Source organism: Falco naumanni, chromosome 14 (assembly GCF_017639655.2).
Source record: "Falco naumanni isolate bFalNau1 chromosome 14, bFalNau1.pat, whole genome shotgun sequence".
NCBI classification, from domain to species: domain Eukaryota; kingdom Metazoa; phylum Chordata; class Aves; order Falconiformes; family Falconidae; genus Falco; species Falco naumanni.
Window position 1 is genome coordinate 8,674,884 of NC_054067.1, and position 16,580 is coordinate 8,691,463.

A 16,580-nucleotide genomic window follows, 5' to 3' on the forward strand; every position below is an offset into this window, starting at 1 on the left:
TTACAGTGTTCATGGCACCTAGCAAGAAGCTCCAGGTCATCTGCGTGGTAGTAATCATACCCTGACGTTCCCAGAACCTCAAAGGGTAAATATCCTATAATAGGCGGAGCCCTAGAAGGGAAGCAAAGGGCAGGGAGTGAGCACAAAACCTGATGCTCTGACATCCTGGCAGATACGCTGCGATACTAGCAAACAAAACCAGCTCATACATTCACTTGGCAGGAAAATCAGGAGCAGATCTTCATATAAGCAGTGACGTATTTTCATACACCAGCAAAAGAAAAAAAAACACACCACAAACCACCACCAAAAAAACCAAACCAGCAAGGGAGAGGTAAAAAATGAGAAAATGAAAAGGTGTGTGTTTACTGTTTCATAGCCTATTCATTATGTGGGTGTAGAGAAAGGCATGTACGTACGCAAGTGACTCAATTCATTAAGCATGCTTGTGAGACACACAGCTTGAGAAACGCTATGGCTGTTAATGTGCATAATAACTCAGAGCTCGAGTAAAATTATCCAGTAGGTTGGATGTAAATGTCATCTGGGTAGTAACTGTAGAAGAAAGAGTAAGTGGGAAGCTGCAATGTGTGTCAGGACCAGCCTGGGTACAAGAAAAAGTAATTGTTCCCATGGAAAAGCTTGGGAAATGATAACAACAAAAAAAAAATGTTTCTATGCTGGTAGTAAAGATAAGAATAGGCATGGGGCTGATTTTAAGGGCTGTTATTTCTATGGTAGGTAGAGAAGGAATTGCTGAAGTATTTAGATAGGCACATTGCAATGACTTACATCACCATTCTGCTGTCAATTCCAGATTATCCATTTTCTAGGCAAAATATGAGATTATTTTTTTTTTTTTTAGGTAGGTGTCCTAACAACACTGAGCTTCTGCACAGCCTTCACTGAAGCCTAACAGCTTATGATCATGAAACAGCACTAAAACATGAGGCAGACCCCACTATTTTTTCCTGTGCTCCCTGTACCGACATGCCACCTTCTGTCCCCTGGCACTCAAGTACACTCCTGCTTGCAGGAATTCAAGCAGGGCACTCACTTGGTGAGGCAGGACCTGTGCTAGTCTGGCTCCACCTATTTGTTTTGGCTACTGGATGTGCTGATAGCATGAGGCTCACCTGCCAGGTTCCGTGTGTTCCTCGGGAATAAGCCCTCGGTGTGTGAGTGACACGGTTAATGATTCAAAGCCGGGGCAGGCTGAAGGCGTCACTGCCTACCAGGAGTGCCCTTCATTCCGTGTGTCAAGTGACCCTCTTAAGGAAGGTGAATGCCATACAGCGGCCAAGAATATGAGCAAAAAAATATTTAATTAAGGAAGGTGAATGCCATAAAGTGGCCACGAACATAAGCAAAAAATTACTTAAGTGTAAATACATCTCGTTCGGATGGATCGGTCTTGGGTCTTCTGGATATTGACGTGGGAAGTTCTCCTGTCTTGGTTGAGCGACCCAGCTCCACATTTATACTCTTGAGAGATGTGATGGGCATAGATTATTCAGCTAAGGAGAGCCCAGACGGGTGTATAACCGCCCTCTGCCCCACGACTGCAGGCAGTCTGGCACCAAATGGGAAAAGGGGGAAAAGGAAGGACAGCCAGGGATCCGCCCAGCAGCAGCCCAGGAGGATCAAGGTCTGAGCAGGAGCTCCCGAACCCTGGCACAAGGGCTGGCTGCAAGAGCCACCCCTCCACGCTCTCACACAGTGCCCTTAGTACACAGTGGGCTCCACCACAATATAGCTTTATTCAGTCAAATAACTTTTCAGAGCACTGTGTTCTTTTTCCTCATCTGACCCAGATTTCTCTTATTGATGATAATACGTGTATTTATTAAAGTATCCTTCCTTGCCGTCTCTTTGGCTGAACGTGCCAGTCTCTCTCCTATCTTTAATGACATGCTTATATTCAAGACAATAATGTCTTTCAGATGCACATCAGATAAGCATTTAAGCTGATGAGGAAAGCATTATGCTTTCCTGACTTTTGCCAGAATTCTTTAAATGAGAAAGCAACCGCAAAATGCTCCTCGTCTGTCATTTGACAAGGAGCTGCCTTGCTCTGGCACACCGGGCACTTCTAAATGGTTCTGCAAGTGCCAGCCTTGAGGCTCCCTGTGCAAACGGGAACGCACAGTCTTCAGCCTTTCAAGTGCCGTCTTTCAATAAATAAAATGGAAAAATAGGGAGAGGACCACAGCGCAGTAGAGAAATAGATAGTTATCGAGGTTGACAGGTTTTTCTTCCTCTACACATATTTACATGTAGACTCAGAATACAGATTTTTCCTGGTTTTCTAATGTTTATCCAGACCTATGGGGTGCTGTCTGCATTATCTGTCCCGACTCTAATTTACATTGTGGTCACGCTAGCAAAGGTCCTGATTCCAGCTGGTGCTGGGCACCCTCTGCCCCCGCTGCTGGCACACCTCAGCGTCAGGCAGCTCAGCCCACACAAGTAAGCAAGAAACAGCAAAACACCCGACAACATTTTGCAGCGTCCTGCAGACTGCACCGGAGAGAGGTCTGAACGGGCGATTAAACGAGATGACCCACACGATCCTCATTCTCGAGTCTGGGCTCACTGCTTGCATCTGGGCTGTCACAAACTCTGCCTCAGCATCTGCACCAGCTACATTTACTCTCAGTAACAATAGTTTCCTCCACGGGGATATCAGTGGGACTGAAGTGGCTGCAAATACCCAGCACAGAGAGATTCCTCTCTGAGTCATAACCCAGATTCATCAAAAGACTCTTTGATAGATTTCAAAGCAGCTCCCGCTCACCTTATTCACAGGAGCTGCTGGGACACAGCCCTTTGGAAAACCAGCTCACTTCATCAGACAGCGATGCAAGGGCTTAAGGTTCTTTTACGAATCTTAAAATTAATCACCTGATTCTGAAAATGTGTGTTATTGCTAACAAAGTCACTCCAGCAAGATCTCGACCACATGAGCAGTAAGTCCCAATCCACACAGCATTAGCCGCAGGGCTGTCTCAGGGTCAGCTCCCCCATGCCTCAAGGTAGGATGTGTGACATACACATCTTGTTTACTATATAAATGCAAGTTATTACTAATTTATATTTGCACTCTCTCTTTCTTGCTCGAAATGTGCAGATGCTATATTGGTCTTTTCCTCCCAGATATTTTTTTCCCCTACAGCCTTATTTATTAGTCTTCTGTTTCCAATAATGGCTACCTTTGCACAGCTCGCAAAGGGAGGAATAATTGAAAGGGTAGGATTTTGCAATGTGCTTATGCATACATGTCAAATACAGAGAAGTCAAAGAGTGAACAAAAACCTCCAGCTTCTTTTGAAGAAAATGAATCCTATATTAATCAGCTTAATAAATAAAGTGGTTCCAGTTTGTTTCATTTACCAAGCTGAATCTCACCCCATCGTATGGCATTGTCAAAAACAAATCTGCAATTAAATAATCTAATCCACTGCTTTTCTTTCGGTTTTATAAATTCCATAATTTCTCAAGGTGAAAATCAAAAGTTTATTGAAATGGCAAAAGATTTATAAGGATTCCTAGAAGCTGTGGCTGGAAAACAGAGGAGCTAAACTAATACAGAGAACAGGACCCACACTTCTCAGTTTCAATGTCTTAATAGATTGGTGGAGTTAAGACACTTTTCTACACATTTTCCCACCGTTTTATATGGTTTCTTACTTGTCTAAAACATGGAAAAGAAGCATTAAAGGATGCCTAGTAAGTAAGTTCAGAGCACTGTTACTTACTTGCATTTAATTAGAGCTATCGTGCTTGGGATCTTAGGCAATAGCTACACAAAGTTTTCAATTTTTAAATGACATTTTGTTTATTCTTCAGTGACTAAACCCAAATTTCTCACCTGTGGTCCAAGAATAAAAACTTCCATTCCAAACTATGCCTCGATGTAAATTCTTCGCATGGCTCTTCAACATTGCAGAGCTCCTGCAAAACAGTTGGCACATTGAGATGTTTTATTCTGTGAAATGACAAAAGGAGCCCTTGATTGAGGACCAAGGATGCACCTTCTTGTTATAATGAACCCTAGCACAATATGTATTTTTTAAAAAAATTTAATTTTAAAGTACTTGACTTATTTTCCTCTAAGGAACGTATAAGCCCTGTTTTATAGATGCGTAAACTGATGAAAAGTGGCTAAATAATTTAGACTGGACTAAATTTCAGAGCTAGGATTAACAGTCCGAGTGCCTCATCTCGCAGTCTGTAGGCAAAGTTCCCCACCTTTTTGCAGATGTTCCTATCTGAGGACGGATGACAGTCCCAGCTCCAGCCCCAAACTGAGCTGGCTAATGCTCTCTTCAGCAAGGGGCACCTGTGGCCGTTATCCCCGTTACTGCGCCGTGCCACAGGGTGCCTACAGACCAGCACAACACGTCCACGAAACATGGGGTTTCAAGATGTGGGTGGTCTTACATAAAGGTGTGGTGGGATGTATTTCTTTAAAGGCTGCAACTTCCAAGCAGTTTAGCTTGGGCACCCCATCACACGACCACCTCCTCTCAAAAGCAACTCCCACTTTACACCTTGTCCTTCCAAAATGCGTGTCATCTCCCACTCCCCAAACGCAGCAGCGGCCTCTCTCCTTCACCAACCCCCAGCACAAACCATCGGTGCTGCTGAATCCCCTTGCACCAGCCCAGCCCGTGGCGCACGGTACCGGCGGCAGCTCCACCACTGCGCACCGGCCGACCCCCGCGCAACAGGGAGGAGGCAGTGGCAGAGCTCTCACCTTTAAGAACTGTGGTGTGACGAGACGAACAGTGGCTACGAGGCAAATCTGCTCTTCCGTGGCTGACCTGAAAGCTCGTGCAATAGCTGACTCAAAGCCATTACAGGAGGGTGTAGGCACTAGACACAACCAGACAGTTTATTTAAGAAGAAGAGGAAGGAGAGTTTTCTTTTCATGTTAAGACAGGTACGACGGCTGATGAAACCCAAGCAACAAACTCCTCCTACCCACAAGGTGATGCCACGCTGATACACGCTGATGTTATTCAAAGCATGACCCTTTAGGGTCCGAGTTAAACAGCTGTAACCAGCTACCCCTGGCTTGCAGGGAAGCTTCGTAAGACAGCTCACACTGTGCAGCTACAGTCTCCTTGTCAGCCCTCCTCCAGCTCAACATTTGCAAGATTCAAGATTTTACAGGTTTCTCAAACAATTTGTTCTTTAAAAAGTGCCATTGGATTGCCATGCGTGAAGCAGAATAGCATATTTTACTGGTTATTTGACTAAGTAGGCTGCTTTACAATTGGCAGGGGTCAAATAGAGGTAGGATCAATCTGTTACCGCTTCTTTAATCACAGCACACAGAAGAGTGCACTCTTCTGACCCGAAGCCTCCCCACCACTTCTATATGGAAAATATCTCCAACTTATCCACAGCTCATTCCATCCCTGCTGGTTACAGGGCACTTTCGGCTGAAACCAGGCCTTTAGGAGGCTCCAGATCAACACACGATTTAAAGGAGAGAGGCAGAGAGGTAAAGGTAGGCTGGGGCAGTAACTTACCATGAGTAAAATATTTAAAATCCACTACAAATTTCACATATTCATACATCAGGGGTTCATTTGGATCTAAGCTGCCTCTTGCTAAATGGCAGCAAAACTCTATTTGTTTTTCCGCTGAAACGAGAGAAAGAAAGGGAGACATACACAGTGTTACTGCACATCTGCACTTCAGCACACTCCATCTATTGAGTCTCTCTAGGTGCTTATACCAACCAACCCTGCTGCTGGGGTGTCGGAGCACACCCTGCTGCGATGCCCTTGATACCCAAAAGTAAACATAGAACTGCTAGGAGCAACGATCAGCTGGTTCTGCTTAAGGAAATGCATTCTTATCCTTTCTCCCACGGCTTTGCAGCTACCCCACTGCACGGGGCGTGAAGCCCTGGCAGTATCGGTCTGCAGTATTTTCCCCTGACTCCATGCATGCAGGGTTCCATGCGAAGCTGCTAGGTGATGCTGCAGCACTCTGTGCTGGCACTACTCGTTAGGACTCAGATCCAAAGGCCTCTGAAGTCCCCCCCTAAGCTTCTTCATTAACGGCAGAGGGCACAGCGCCAAGCTCTTATTCGGTTTTCTGCCTGAGGTCTGAACTCCGTGTTAGACCATGTGGTCTTCAGCCGGAGGGAAACCAGCCCCAGGGCAGAGCACCAGCACGAGGGCTGCCCGGTTCCCATTGACACTTGTGGGGCAGGAGAGAGGGGAGGCTAGCACTCGGCCACGGCGAATCCACCGGGAAAGGAGGGTCCTAACACAGGCTTGGTGAAACGTGAGCATTGGGAAGACGCTGCTTCCCACTCCGGTGCTGGAGATCTTTTCTTGGGGAAAGGGACATTTTGGGGGTGGGGTGGCAGCCGGCAGTAGAGATCCAGCTGGACTGTCCAGATAGGAAGGCTGTTGATTAAATTACATGTAGGGTTTCACAGGTCTCCTGAGACATGCAAGCTTCCTAAGGAACAAAGACTCTGCCAAACCCTTCAGGATTTCTCCTACCCTTTTTCCTTCCCCCAAGCCCCTCACTCCTTCCACAGGCTCAGTTCAGCATCCTGCCCTGGCAAAAACACCTAATGAGGGCAACTTCAGGGTCCCAGGGTGCAAAGCGGACAGTAAAGCAAAGACCATCCAAATCAAAGACCAAGTACTGGAAGCATGTAGGAACATCATCTTAATGTGCTGCATGAAAACCCCAAAATATTAACTGTGGCAAAACCAAAGTGGCAGGCAGGAGAATGAAATAGCTGGAGAACCCTGTGCACGCTCCCCTGGGAGCTGTTTGCCTTTGGCAAATTTCCCTGACCAACAAGACAAGAGCAGAGCTTACCGTTTAGAAAATCAGCTGCAACAGGATCTGTCATGAGCACATGTGGAGAAAGGAGCTTGTACACCTCGCTCTGCTCCCGCTCAGGCAGAAAGTTTAATATATTTTGGTCCACCAAATCTGACTGATACAAAAGAATGCTTTGTCATGTTCAGCATTACAGCCTGACACAACCACATGCTTTTTCATCACACAACAGAGCACAGACACTGCCGGTCTAGCACGGATGCTTAAGACAAGGAAGCCCAGTTAATCTGCAGATCTAGGATCAGAATATAGGATCTAGGGCAGAATATAACCCTTGGGTTATTTTACCTTGGGGTTCCTATCTATTTGCAAAAGGCTGAATGGGTCCCAGAGGCTGCCCTTCAGTTCAGCCAGATGCAAGCTGGAGAAGAAACTGGTACCACAGGAATACAACGTGATGAGAAGTATCACATCAAAGCGAAAATTTGAAACATCCCTTCAGAAGCACAACACAGAAGTGCAAGGGCTCCTCCTCACATCCTCCGTTTGTCTTCTAGACTGAACATCTGGCAAAATCAGCTCAACCTGCAAGCGTTTCAGTGCTGATCAACCCACACATCCTGACTGAAGAGGTTCTACCAAAATGTCAGCATGTATTTGTTTCTTTGCACACCAGCATATTCAGCCAGGTTAACCGCATGCTGAAATTTGCCCTCATAAAGCATCACTGGTGCCTCAGGCTTGGCACCAGATAAAAACAAAAAATGCTTTTGAAGGGCTAGCAGAAATTTCTGCACCCAACAGCTAACTCTGAGGCCACATACTTGTTACTGAAGACCGTAAGCTCAAAATAGAAACACTCAACGTCATTAGAAAAGCATAGATTCAGCCCTGAAATAATCTTTAAATTATCTGAGAAGAGCTTCAGCGTGCACAGATTTCACAAGCATGAGATTTCCCATATACCTAGTGGGACAGATACCACCCAGGCCATCCTTCCGATGTGCAGCCAAGTGATGAGCTACGAGTACAGTGATTTTGCATAGGGTTTATTTTTTAGCTAACTCACAGACCCCGACAGAGCTTAAGAAACTCCCTAACAGTTTGTTGGTTTATCCCCCACCCACAGTCAGTTGCCTCTTTGGCTGGTCAAACCCAACGCCCAGCCCTGCGTTAAGGCAGGGGAACAATTCTTCAACACGTTGCGCTGTCAGAACTTACCGGTAAGTGTCCGAGCAGAGATGAAACACTGTCAGATACATAAATAATAATCCCATCAGTGGTAAGAGCAATGAGAAAGCCATCTAGTGCCTAACGACGAAAGGCAGGCAAAAAAAAAGAAAAAAAAAATTATGCAAGGGACCAACTTAAAGTATAAATGGCCAATTTATTCTTTGTGATTCTTCTAACAGCCTAAAATTAACATATATCAATTATGGAAATGATACTTCACTGTAGAAAAATAAAAATTACACATACTGTCTAATTCAACATTCTTCTTATATTATTTGCTCATTAATATTGAATTGACTTGTATTTTTCACCCAGTGAGTGTTTATTTAACATGAAGCAAGACAGTGGTGGTAAGAATTTCTACACCCACACAATCCTACTGACTTCAGTCACTTCATTATGTGTTCTGAATTACACAATAGTTAACCAATTCGGTGTGTAAGGAGATGTTAGATATCATCATGGCAAACCCAGCACTGTGGATGGATGGATAGGCAGAGGCAGAAAAAATATACAATGCTGTATTTTTAGAAATTTATGGACAATACAGACAAGATTTAAAGCCTTATTTATTCTGCTTAAAGCTCTCATTTGTTAGGCTACTGACACAAAAATTTTAAAGCCTGTTTTGTGACAATTTTAAAGCCTGTTTTGTTTCCCCTTTCTTTTTCACAATGGTTTCTGTCCCGGAGTCAAAGTTCTCTGTCCCTTTTAAGTCACAGCATGTGCTTTCCTCTTCAGGTGTTCTCCCTGTTCTTCACATCTCGTACCACTGACCCAGTGTCTGTCCCTATTCTTCTCTAACACTTACCAAGATCTGGGAGGTTTAATCTCTAGACAGCACCATGCATAAAGCCAGCTCTTCTAACGGCACGGTTAGGCTGCTCTGCAGCTCTGGAGGGAGCCAACAATGCAGCATTGCCCATCTCCCCCACCTCACCGTCATACTTTGCTGAAAAAAAGCCCTCTCTGGAAAAAAACACTGATTTTAAGTAAGCTGGCCAACAGCCCAACATAGTCCAGCAAGCCAACAGTTATTAAAGGGCTCTCTCTCCCTCCCCCCTCACTCTTTTAAGGGGGGAATTTGTTTTGGTTCAGCTGGAACAAACTAGCTTGTTTGGTGAGAGAAATTCCCAGAAAAAATGAACATACTTTTCCAGGGAGGTGAGTCACGACATCCTGATGAAAAGGAATAACTAAGACACTGCAGCACCTCCCAGCTCAGCCCAGCATACACCCTTATTTTGGTGGGGCAAAGAGCAACGGCTGCCCACGCAGGGCAGGAGATGTCCTCGCCAGAGCAGCGTGCAGCACAAACCCAAAGCCACGTCCATAAGAAAGGAAAACTGTAGGCTCGTGGGGTGCTTCTTGATCAGCTAAGCATTTTAGAGGTGGCAGTATCGGAGCTGCTCTCCTGGATGCACTTAAAGACAATCCAAGCAAAAGATACAGCGTTCCCATCACACGTGCAGCACTGCAGACTGAGCAGCAGCAAAGTAAATGCTGCCTGGCTGGGGGATGTGGGAGGCAGAGAGCTGCTCTGCTTTTTTTCAGGTCCTTTCAAGTTTTTGCTGAAACTGCTAGCTCTAGTGGCTCTTCTGAGGACAATTCTCTTTTTCCTCTCTCACCAGGCCAAATCTGGGCCAAAATGGTCTTCATTCCTAAATGAAAAGCTGTTTATCTTTAAAGGGAAGCAACCATGTTTTTAATTCAGGGTCGGCAAAGCATTTAGCACAACACTGGTCTCTGTCAGGTTTGTATTACATGTGCCAGCAAAGTAGAAATCATTAACATTGGGACCGACAGGTGAAAAGGAACTATATCTCTGAACTACTCCAATGAACTGATTACTTCTCACTAATCTATGCAGCTTTAATTTCTTCTTACCTCTAACATCAACTGGGTGAACTCCTCGTTGCTAAGAAATGAAGGCTTCCAGTCTTGTCTAATCTCACAGGCTTCTGTCTGTGCTGTGATTTCTTAAAGAGAAAACATCAAAAAAGCAACATGACTCATGCTAGTTGAATATTTTTTTTTTCATTTTCAAGTAACACTAGATTTCTTTTAAGAGGCTTTCAGAGGAATCATCCTCAGATCATTCTCCACACAAAGCCTTCTTGTACGCAAAAGTCATTTTCTATCCCATCACAACACAAACGCATTAGAAATCAAGAAAAGGAACAAGAGGCATTTTGGGTGGTCTGAAGAAATCCTCCAAAAATTAAGGTCAGTGGGCTAATTTCAGAGCAGCTGAGCATCACTGTGAGCAGAGGGTGTCTGCACCCCTGGAGCTGTTTCAGGAAGGCTCACGGTAGTGCCCAGGCAGCCGGACAGGCTGCACCAGCCACCTCCTACCCCTGGAGACCTGGGAACAGGGCACAGAGCCCCCTCTTCCCTGGCTTTCCCGGTGAGTACCGTTCCTCAGATCTCCTCCATCGGGCTCTGTCTGAGAGCATGTAAACATGCCAGGGGATGGGGAGGCCAGCGAGGGACATGGAGTGAAGCCACTACATTAAAGAGCACGTAGCGCTGCATCTTTTCAAGCCTATCTGCGCTTAAGCGGTCAGCACTGTATTCAAACCCAGCTCGTTTCCCAAGGCCAACTGCTGTGCCTTATTCTGCCCCTCACTTCGGCTCAAGTCCTCTCCGGAGGTCTTAGATGCTTGGGAAAAACAATTTTCATCTTCTGAGTGGAACCCGGCTGCTGGGCAGATGGCAGAGCCAGGGCCTTCAACAGGGGCAGCCCAGCACCCTCCAGTACCTTTCTGTTTCTGTAAGAAGTCAATGGTCCTCTGCAGTATTGTGGACTTGTCCATCTTGAGAGGGTGACCGTGGCCCTGCAGCATCGTGCAAAGCTCTTTAATGAGGACATTGAACTGGTCTCTCCTTTTCTTTTCAGATTTGTTGCGTGATGCCCTGGGTGACAGAAACATAAATGCCACTAAGTAAAACAACGGACCCAGGGAGAGGTACGTGGTCCTGCCCCAGCAAAACACTTTAAAGGTACGAATCTAAACTCTGCTGGGACTACTCATTGCTTTAGAACAGGCTTGGGTGTGAGTGCCTTGCTGGTGCTCAGAGCCTTGCAGCAGAACTGAGCTCACCATCAGCAAGGAACACCTGGGGGCAACAAACACAATTTACGCTCATTTGAGCAAGACCATATCCTTATGTACATTTCAGTGCCAGTTCCCTTTGTTTCAAAACCAGTGACAACAGGGCAAAGGTGTTCTGGGCAAAATGTCTCCAGTAAAAGAAGTCCTGGCATCTACATGCTCATGTTTTGCCCACCTCATTTTTATGTAGTTTTGTTTTGCAGTTAGTGCACACACACCACACACACATAAAGGTCAAAATGCAAAAGATTCCTTATTCCCTGATTTGTACTTGCAAAAGGAGCTTATCAAGAGACAATACTGTGTAGAGACAACTTGACTGCAGAATAAAGTCAAGCACATGCTCTTGTATCTGTTTTGAAAATCTTCTGCCATGATCTATGAAACCGGCAATGTTAAAGAGTCTGACTGCAGAAACCATAGGTTAGTTTCCAGCTTGCATTAATACAATTTAAGAATGTTTTATTAGGGTTTTCCCCTCCATTAAAAATAATAAAGGAGAAAGCAAATCCATTCAGGTTCTTCCAAATTGTTCTTTCCAATGCTCATATCTGAGATAACCCTATTTTCATACAACCTCTTCCAGCAGTAATTAATTTTCTTTACAAGCATATTCATGATGATACATGCTTCCGGTGATCTAGACCGAGCGCGGTACGCAGAAAGCATTTCCATTCATATCCAGGTTGGCATTTGGAGGTTCTCAGATCCAGCATCTACGTTCACAGCCATCTCTGGTTTGGCACTCCTGTACGATGACTCATTACAACTGAGCCAAACGCTTCTCTGAAGGGAGACTAACCCATACCTGTGCTAAAGCAGGACTGCTCTCTAAGTTTCATGGGGAACTCTACCAGAGGTGGGCAGCACTGCATGATGCCAATAAAATCACAGGTCGGGAGTCCTGCATCAAGATAATAAATAGCCATGGGATAACATAAGATTCTGACGGCACAACAAAGTCATTTAAGGACCACTCAGCTGATTAACCCATCGTAGGGGTGGCCAAACACACTACAAGAAGCTTGAAAATGGTGGCTTAATTACACTGTCTGTGGTCCACTATACACAGCCTGTAAATTGCACGGGGGGTTTGCCTCAGACAGCAGTAGTCCCAAATACTTTTTCAAGCACTGGACAGCACAGCATTTACAATTCTCCCCCAGGAACGCTTTGACTCTCAGTGCTCTGTGCATCCCTTCATACCTCTTTGCCCTGTCCTTCTCATCTTCATCCATCAGTTCGTTTACACGACACAGGGCTCTGGAAGGAAAAGAGAGGAGTACTTACTGAGACATATTCCCTGATTTCCTTGAGGATGTCAGAATGGAGCTAACTGGTCTGTACTTTCTGATCTCCTGGATGTTTCAACCTTCCCTTTTCCAAACTCCACTCTTGTTACATAGTATTTCGCTTGTTCCATCAGCTGCTGAGGCTTGAGAAGTGAAGCCATTGCTGTAGACCCAAACACAGAGCTACAATAGGTGCGGCTTCAGAGGGGAAGAGCTAAGATCCAGCAGCCCCTCAACCTGCCTCTGCACTCCCCTCTGCCACAGCCTGGGGAACCCTGCTGAAGCACTGAACCCTGCACAGGAGTCAGCATCTCCCCTGCAAATGTGAGGGCCGATTTGACTCAGATGCCTGTACCAAGCAGCACTGCACCTGGTTCTGTTTTGGGCAATTAAATAGGCTGCTGGTTGATTTCAAGTATTGCAATGCTTGAAAAGCATCTGAGATTTCTTTCCCAGTGGAAGGGCATAGAAGGAAGAAGGAAACTGTGCTAATCCCCCAAAGGATTAGTATTAGGCAACAGCAGGGTACTATCCAGGACATCTAAGAGATGATACGACAGACAGGTTTATCCAAAGCATCCTGCAGCCAATGACTGCTGCCTGCACTGGTGGGCTCACATCATCCGAGCTGCGTCCTGCCATGGGGGGTCATACCCAAGAGACTTCAAGTTAAAACTCCTTCACCTGGCAGTAACCAGGGAAAAAAAAAAAAAAGGGGGAACGTGACCGAGGTTCCTGGAATTCTACACCTTCCTGCAACAGAACAGTCATCGTGGGCTGCTGTCTTTACCTCAACTGTTCCTGCAACACAGGTAAGGAGAGCCGTTGGCAACAACTCCCAGTAAGGACACGGTACACTCAGGCTCTGAAATGATGGAAACCTCAGCACAAGGGTAACTCCTTCACTGGTGACTTGCCTTCTGTGACTCAGAGGGCTAAGCCCGAGGGACAGGGAGCCAGGCAGATGCAGGCAAGCCAGCTATCATCATTCCACACCACCTCACTTGGGTCAGCTCTGCTGGGTTGCATCCCACTCAGGAACAAAGAGGTAACTGCACCTGTCCCCAGCATCAGCACCAACCTGCCTCCACCTCTAGCGAGCACTTTCACTGGCAAAACCCTCCCACCCCACCCTGCACCCAAGGGGCATTTTTCAGGGGGTATATCCAAATGTTTTTCCCTGCTTTGAGACTACTCCAAGCTCAACTTGGTGGCTGTGAAAGTAACACAAAATAAAACCACCCACAACCAAGAGGAAGTCAAAGATGCTGCTCATGGTAAAAGCTACAAAAATTTACCCTTCCTTTCCTGCTCCGGGACAAGGGTCTCCCTCTCTGCAGATGACCTGAGTAGAAGAAACTGTATGATTTCTTTTGTCCCAAAATATGAATGCACTTCATGGGCAGGGAGTGGTTCTCACTGCTTGAGTCACTGAAAGCTACAAGCCAAATTAGAAATTACCTGTTCTATTCCTCAGATTCATCAGTCCAGACTGACGGAGTGGGATTAGCACTTCTTATCACCATGTAAATATAGACAGAGAAAAATTAATCCTGGAAGGAAAAGCAAATCCAGTTAAGACACAGTTGCAGGCAAGACTTAGCCTAGAGAGCAGCAATCACTTCAAGCTGAAAAAGTCTACCACCAAAAAGTAGAAATATGCTTAAGTATAACTGGTGAAAGCTCAGCAAAGCCTCTAGGAACAGGAGCCGAACCACGTTCCAGGGCTCTTGGCTCCGTCGGCACCACCTGCAGCCACAGAAGCAGATGGGAAGCCACCTTGACCACTCGTGTCCAAAAAGCCTTGTGGCCCAGCCGGCTGGAGGAATGGCCCTCCTACCTTGGGGCCATTCCAGAGTCCTTCCGAAGTATGACAGTTTACCTGGCATGCGTGCTATGAAAACCAGTGAGTATGACCCATACTTCACCTATCCCATCTTGCAACCAAAAACCTCCTTTGAGATGAACACGATCAGCTAGAGCCAGCGCAAGCCACAACCACCCACCTGTGGATGGATTTCAAGCCTCCCATTCAGCTTTGCTACTGACGGGACACACACCTCTCCTTTCTGTGTGCGGCTGAAATGGTGACTAACGAACACCCTGAACTCCTGACTACACCTACACCACCGTGCTAATCTCTCTGAAACCATCGCTGTTGAAACTCGCTTGGCTTCAGACGAGTCTCACTCTCAGGAAGGACCCTGATGCAACCGGACTGTGCATGACTGACAGTAATATCTTCAACAATAGCCAAGTGCTGGGCTTCCAAATCTACCAAGCTTTTAATGCCCTTGAAGTCACCTTCCCGCCTTGAGCCCAGGTTCATGGCTGTTTCTCCTGTTACCACGAGTTCCAACATTAGCTCAAGAGACTGCAAAAAGCTCGTGGCCACTACCAGGGGTTCCACATTTGTAACCTCGGTGAACGAGCAAACACAGCCCCACAGTTTTGCCATCTAAAGGACTGGCAAGAGTTCATTTCTCCAGCTCATGAAAACACCTCTAAGGGAAGGAAACACAAGAAGGTGGCTGAAGAACCACTGCAAGAGACCCGCATCAGGCATGCGTGTTGGAAAGGGTAGCTGGGACAGGGTAGGGGCTGCTGCTAAGCACCACGAGCAACACAGATCCCAGCCACTGATACAGTGCGAGTGCTCTGCAGGGGAGGTTTATGTGAGCAACACGAGACAACGGGCCAAGTTCCTGCTCATTGCAGCTAAATGAAATTATGTCAGTCCACTTGCTCAAAAAAATCGGCTCAAAGAAAGTGTGATACAGTCATCATGAACAGTAATAGAGATGCTACCTGCAAGACCTCCTGCCACAGAAGTACAAGAGGAACATCCAAAACACCTCCTGTGTTTCAGTGGTAAGTGAACCAGTTAAAAAGTGCAGTTGGGATGAAGGGATCATTTTCAGTTTGGAACATGAACTTCCAGGGAAAATCTCACGCAACCCCCGATACCCTCAGCAAAGCTGCAACTGAAAACAACACGTGCGCAGCAAGTTTAAACACGGTGGACCTGCTATGCTTCTGTTCTCACAGTCGTCATACGCTAGTCAAGTTACAAGCTATTATCCTAGTTCAAAAGGAGCATGTGATCTTATTTGTTACCCTATTGAGCTATCACAGAACCGAGGTGCTTATCTTGGTCACTGCTGCTCAGCAGTCAGTGCTGTTTTATCAAAATCATACAGTTGTTTTTCCCCTAGAAGAATGACCCATACAGAAGTTTTGCTAACTTGTAATCATTTCGGAGATTGATACAAAGAGATATAAAATTTCGGAGCTGGTATAAAGATTATTTTTTTTTAAGTGATGGGTTAAAATATAAAGAATGCATGTGAATACACGAACAGATTTATCACAATTTTTCAGGAACCATTTTTTGTATACAGGCTTAAGTATGCAAAAAAAAAAAACAACCCACCCAAAAACAAACGGAAGGATTTTCCCTCAGCTTTGAGCGCAAAGCCTTATGCAGAAACCTTCACAGCGCCTTGCCCACAGGTTGTTTAACAACTGGAAACTTCCAGGAAGCCTGACAGGTTTTCTGCCTTGTCCGTGTGGTTGCCCTCCCAGCCAGCCTGAACGGCCGTAGGTTGAGAGAAGCTGTTGGATCACGGCTAGAGACAGCAGCCCAGCTAATGCTCACCAAGTCTAAATTGGGAAACGAAGCCCGGATTCTCCAGTCTCTAGCAGCAGGTATCCCATTCCGCAGCAGTACGGCTGATGTAAGCTGCCAGGGGCAGAGGAATGAGGCTTCCCCGGTCTGTCCCAAGAGGACACCCCTAAAGAACGTGAGAGAAGTCCTCAGCCTACACCAGACTTCGAGGCTCTAACAGAATAAACGGCCATAAAAGAATTCACAGGCCCAAATACACAGATAAGGCTTTTTGCATGATGCAGCAGTACGGCGAGCTACAAGAAGTCTTAGTAGAAGACACCTAAGGACAAAATATTCTTAACTGGATTAAGCACTTCAGGACTACATTTAGCTAAGTGCTTTTTGTCTTGTTATGAGCCAGAGCTAAAGATAGTAACCAGAATACTTAAGAATAGTTTCATAAGGGTTGTATACACTCCTCAGCAAGATAAGGCACTTAGCACTACT

The 16,580-nt window shown here is 45.9% G+C and overlaps 1 protein-coding gene across 8 annotated transcripts in view; it reads right to left on the bottom strand.

Annotated features, from left to right (window-relative positions):
* The window catches only part of PASD1 (PAS domain containing repressor 1), a 109,072-nt gene that overhangs the window by 15,707 nt on the left and 76,785 nt on the right, over window positions 1–16,580 (bottom strand). For 6 of the 8 annotated variants that reach the window (XM_040614866.1, XM_040614871.1, XM_040614870.1 and 3 more), the window contains exons 2-11: window positions 13,925–14,016; window positions 12,378–12,434; window positions 10,817–10,971; window positions 9,943–10,034; window positions 8,044–8,133; window positions 6,859–6,979; window positions 5,541–5,654; window positions 4,760–4,878; window positions 3,872–3,954; window positions 5–111 (exon numbers count right to left, since the gene is read on the bottom strand). In XM_040614866.1, coding sequence (XP_040470800.1) covers window positions 5–111; window positions 3,872–3,954; window positions 4,760–4,878; window positions 5,541–5,654; window positions 6,859–6,979; window positions 8,044–8,133; window positions 9,943–10,034; window positions 10,817–10,971; window positions 12,378–12,409 — 913 coding nt within the window. In that variant the 5' untranslated portion in view covers window positions 12,410–12,434; window positions 13,925–14,016. Of the gene's footprint in view, window positions 1–4; window positions 112–3,871; window positions 3,955–4,759; window positions 4,879–5,540; window positions 5,655–6,858; window positions 6,980–8,043; window positions 8,134–9,942; window positions 10,035–10,816; window positions 10,972–12,377; window positions 12,435–13,761; window positions 13,809–13,924; window positions 14,017–16,580 lie in introns of those variants that run through there. The other 2 variants (XM_040614867.1, XM_040614872.1) reach the window with 2 other exon arrangements.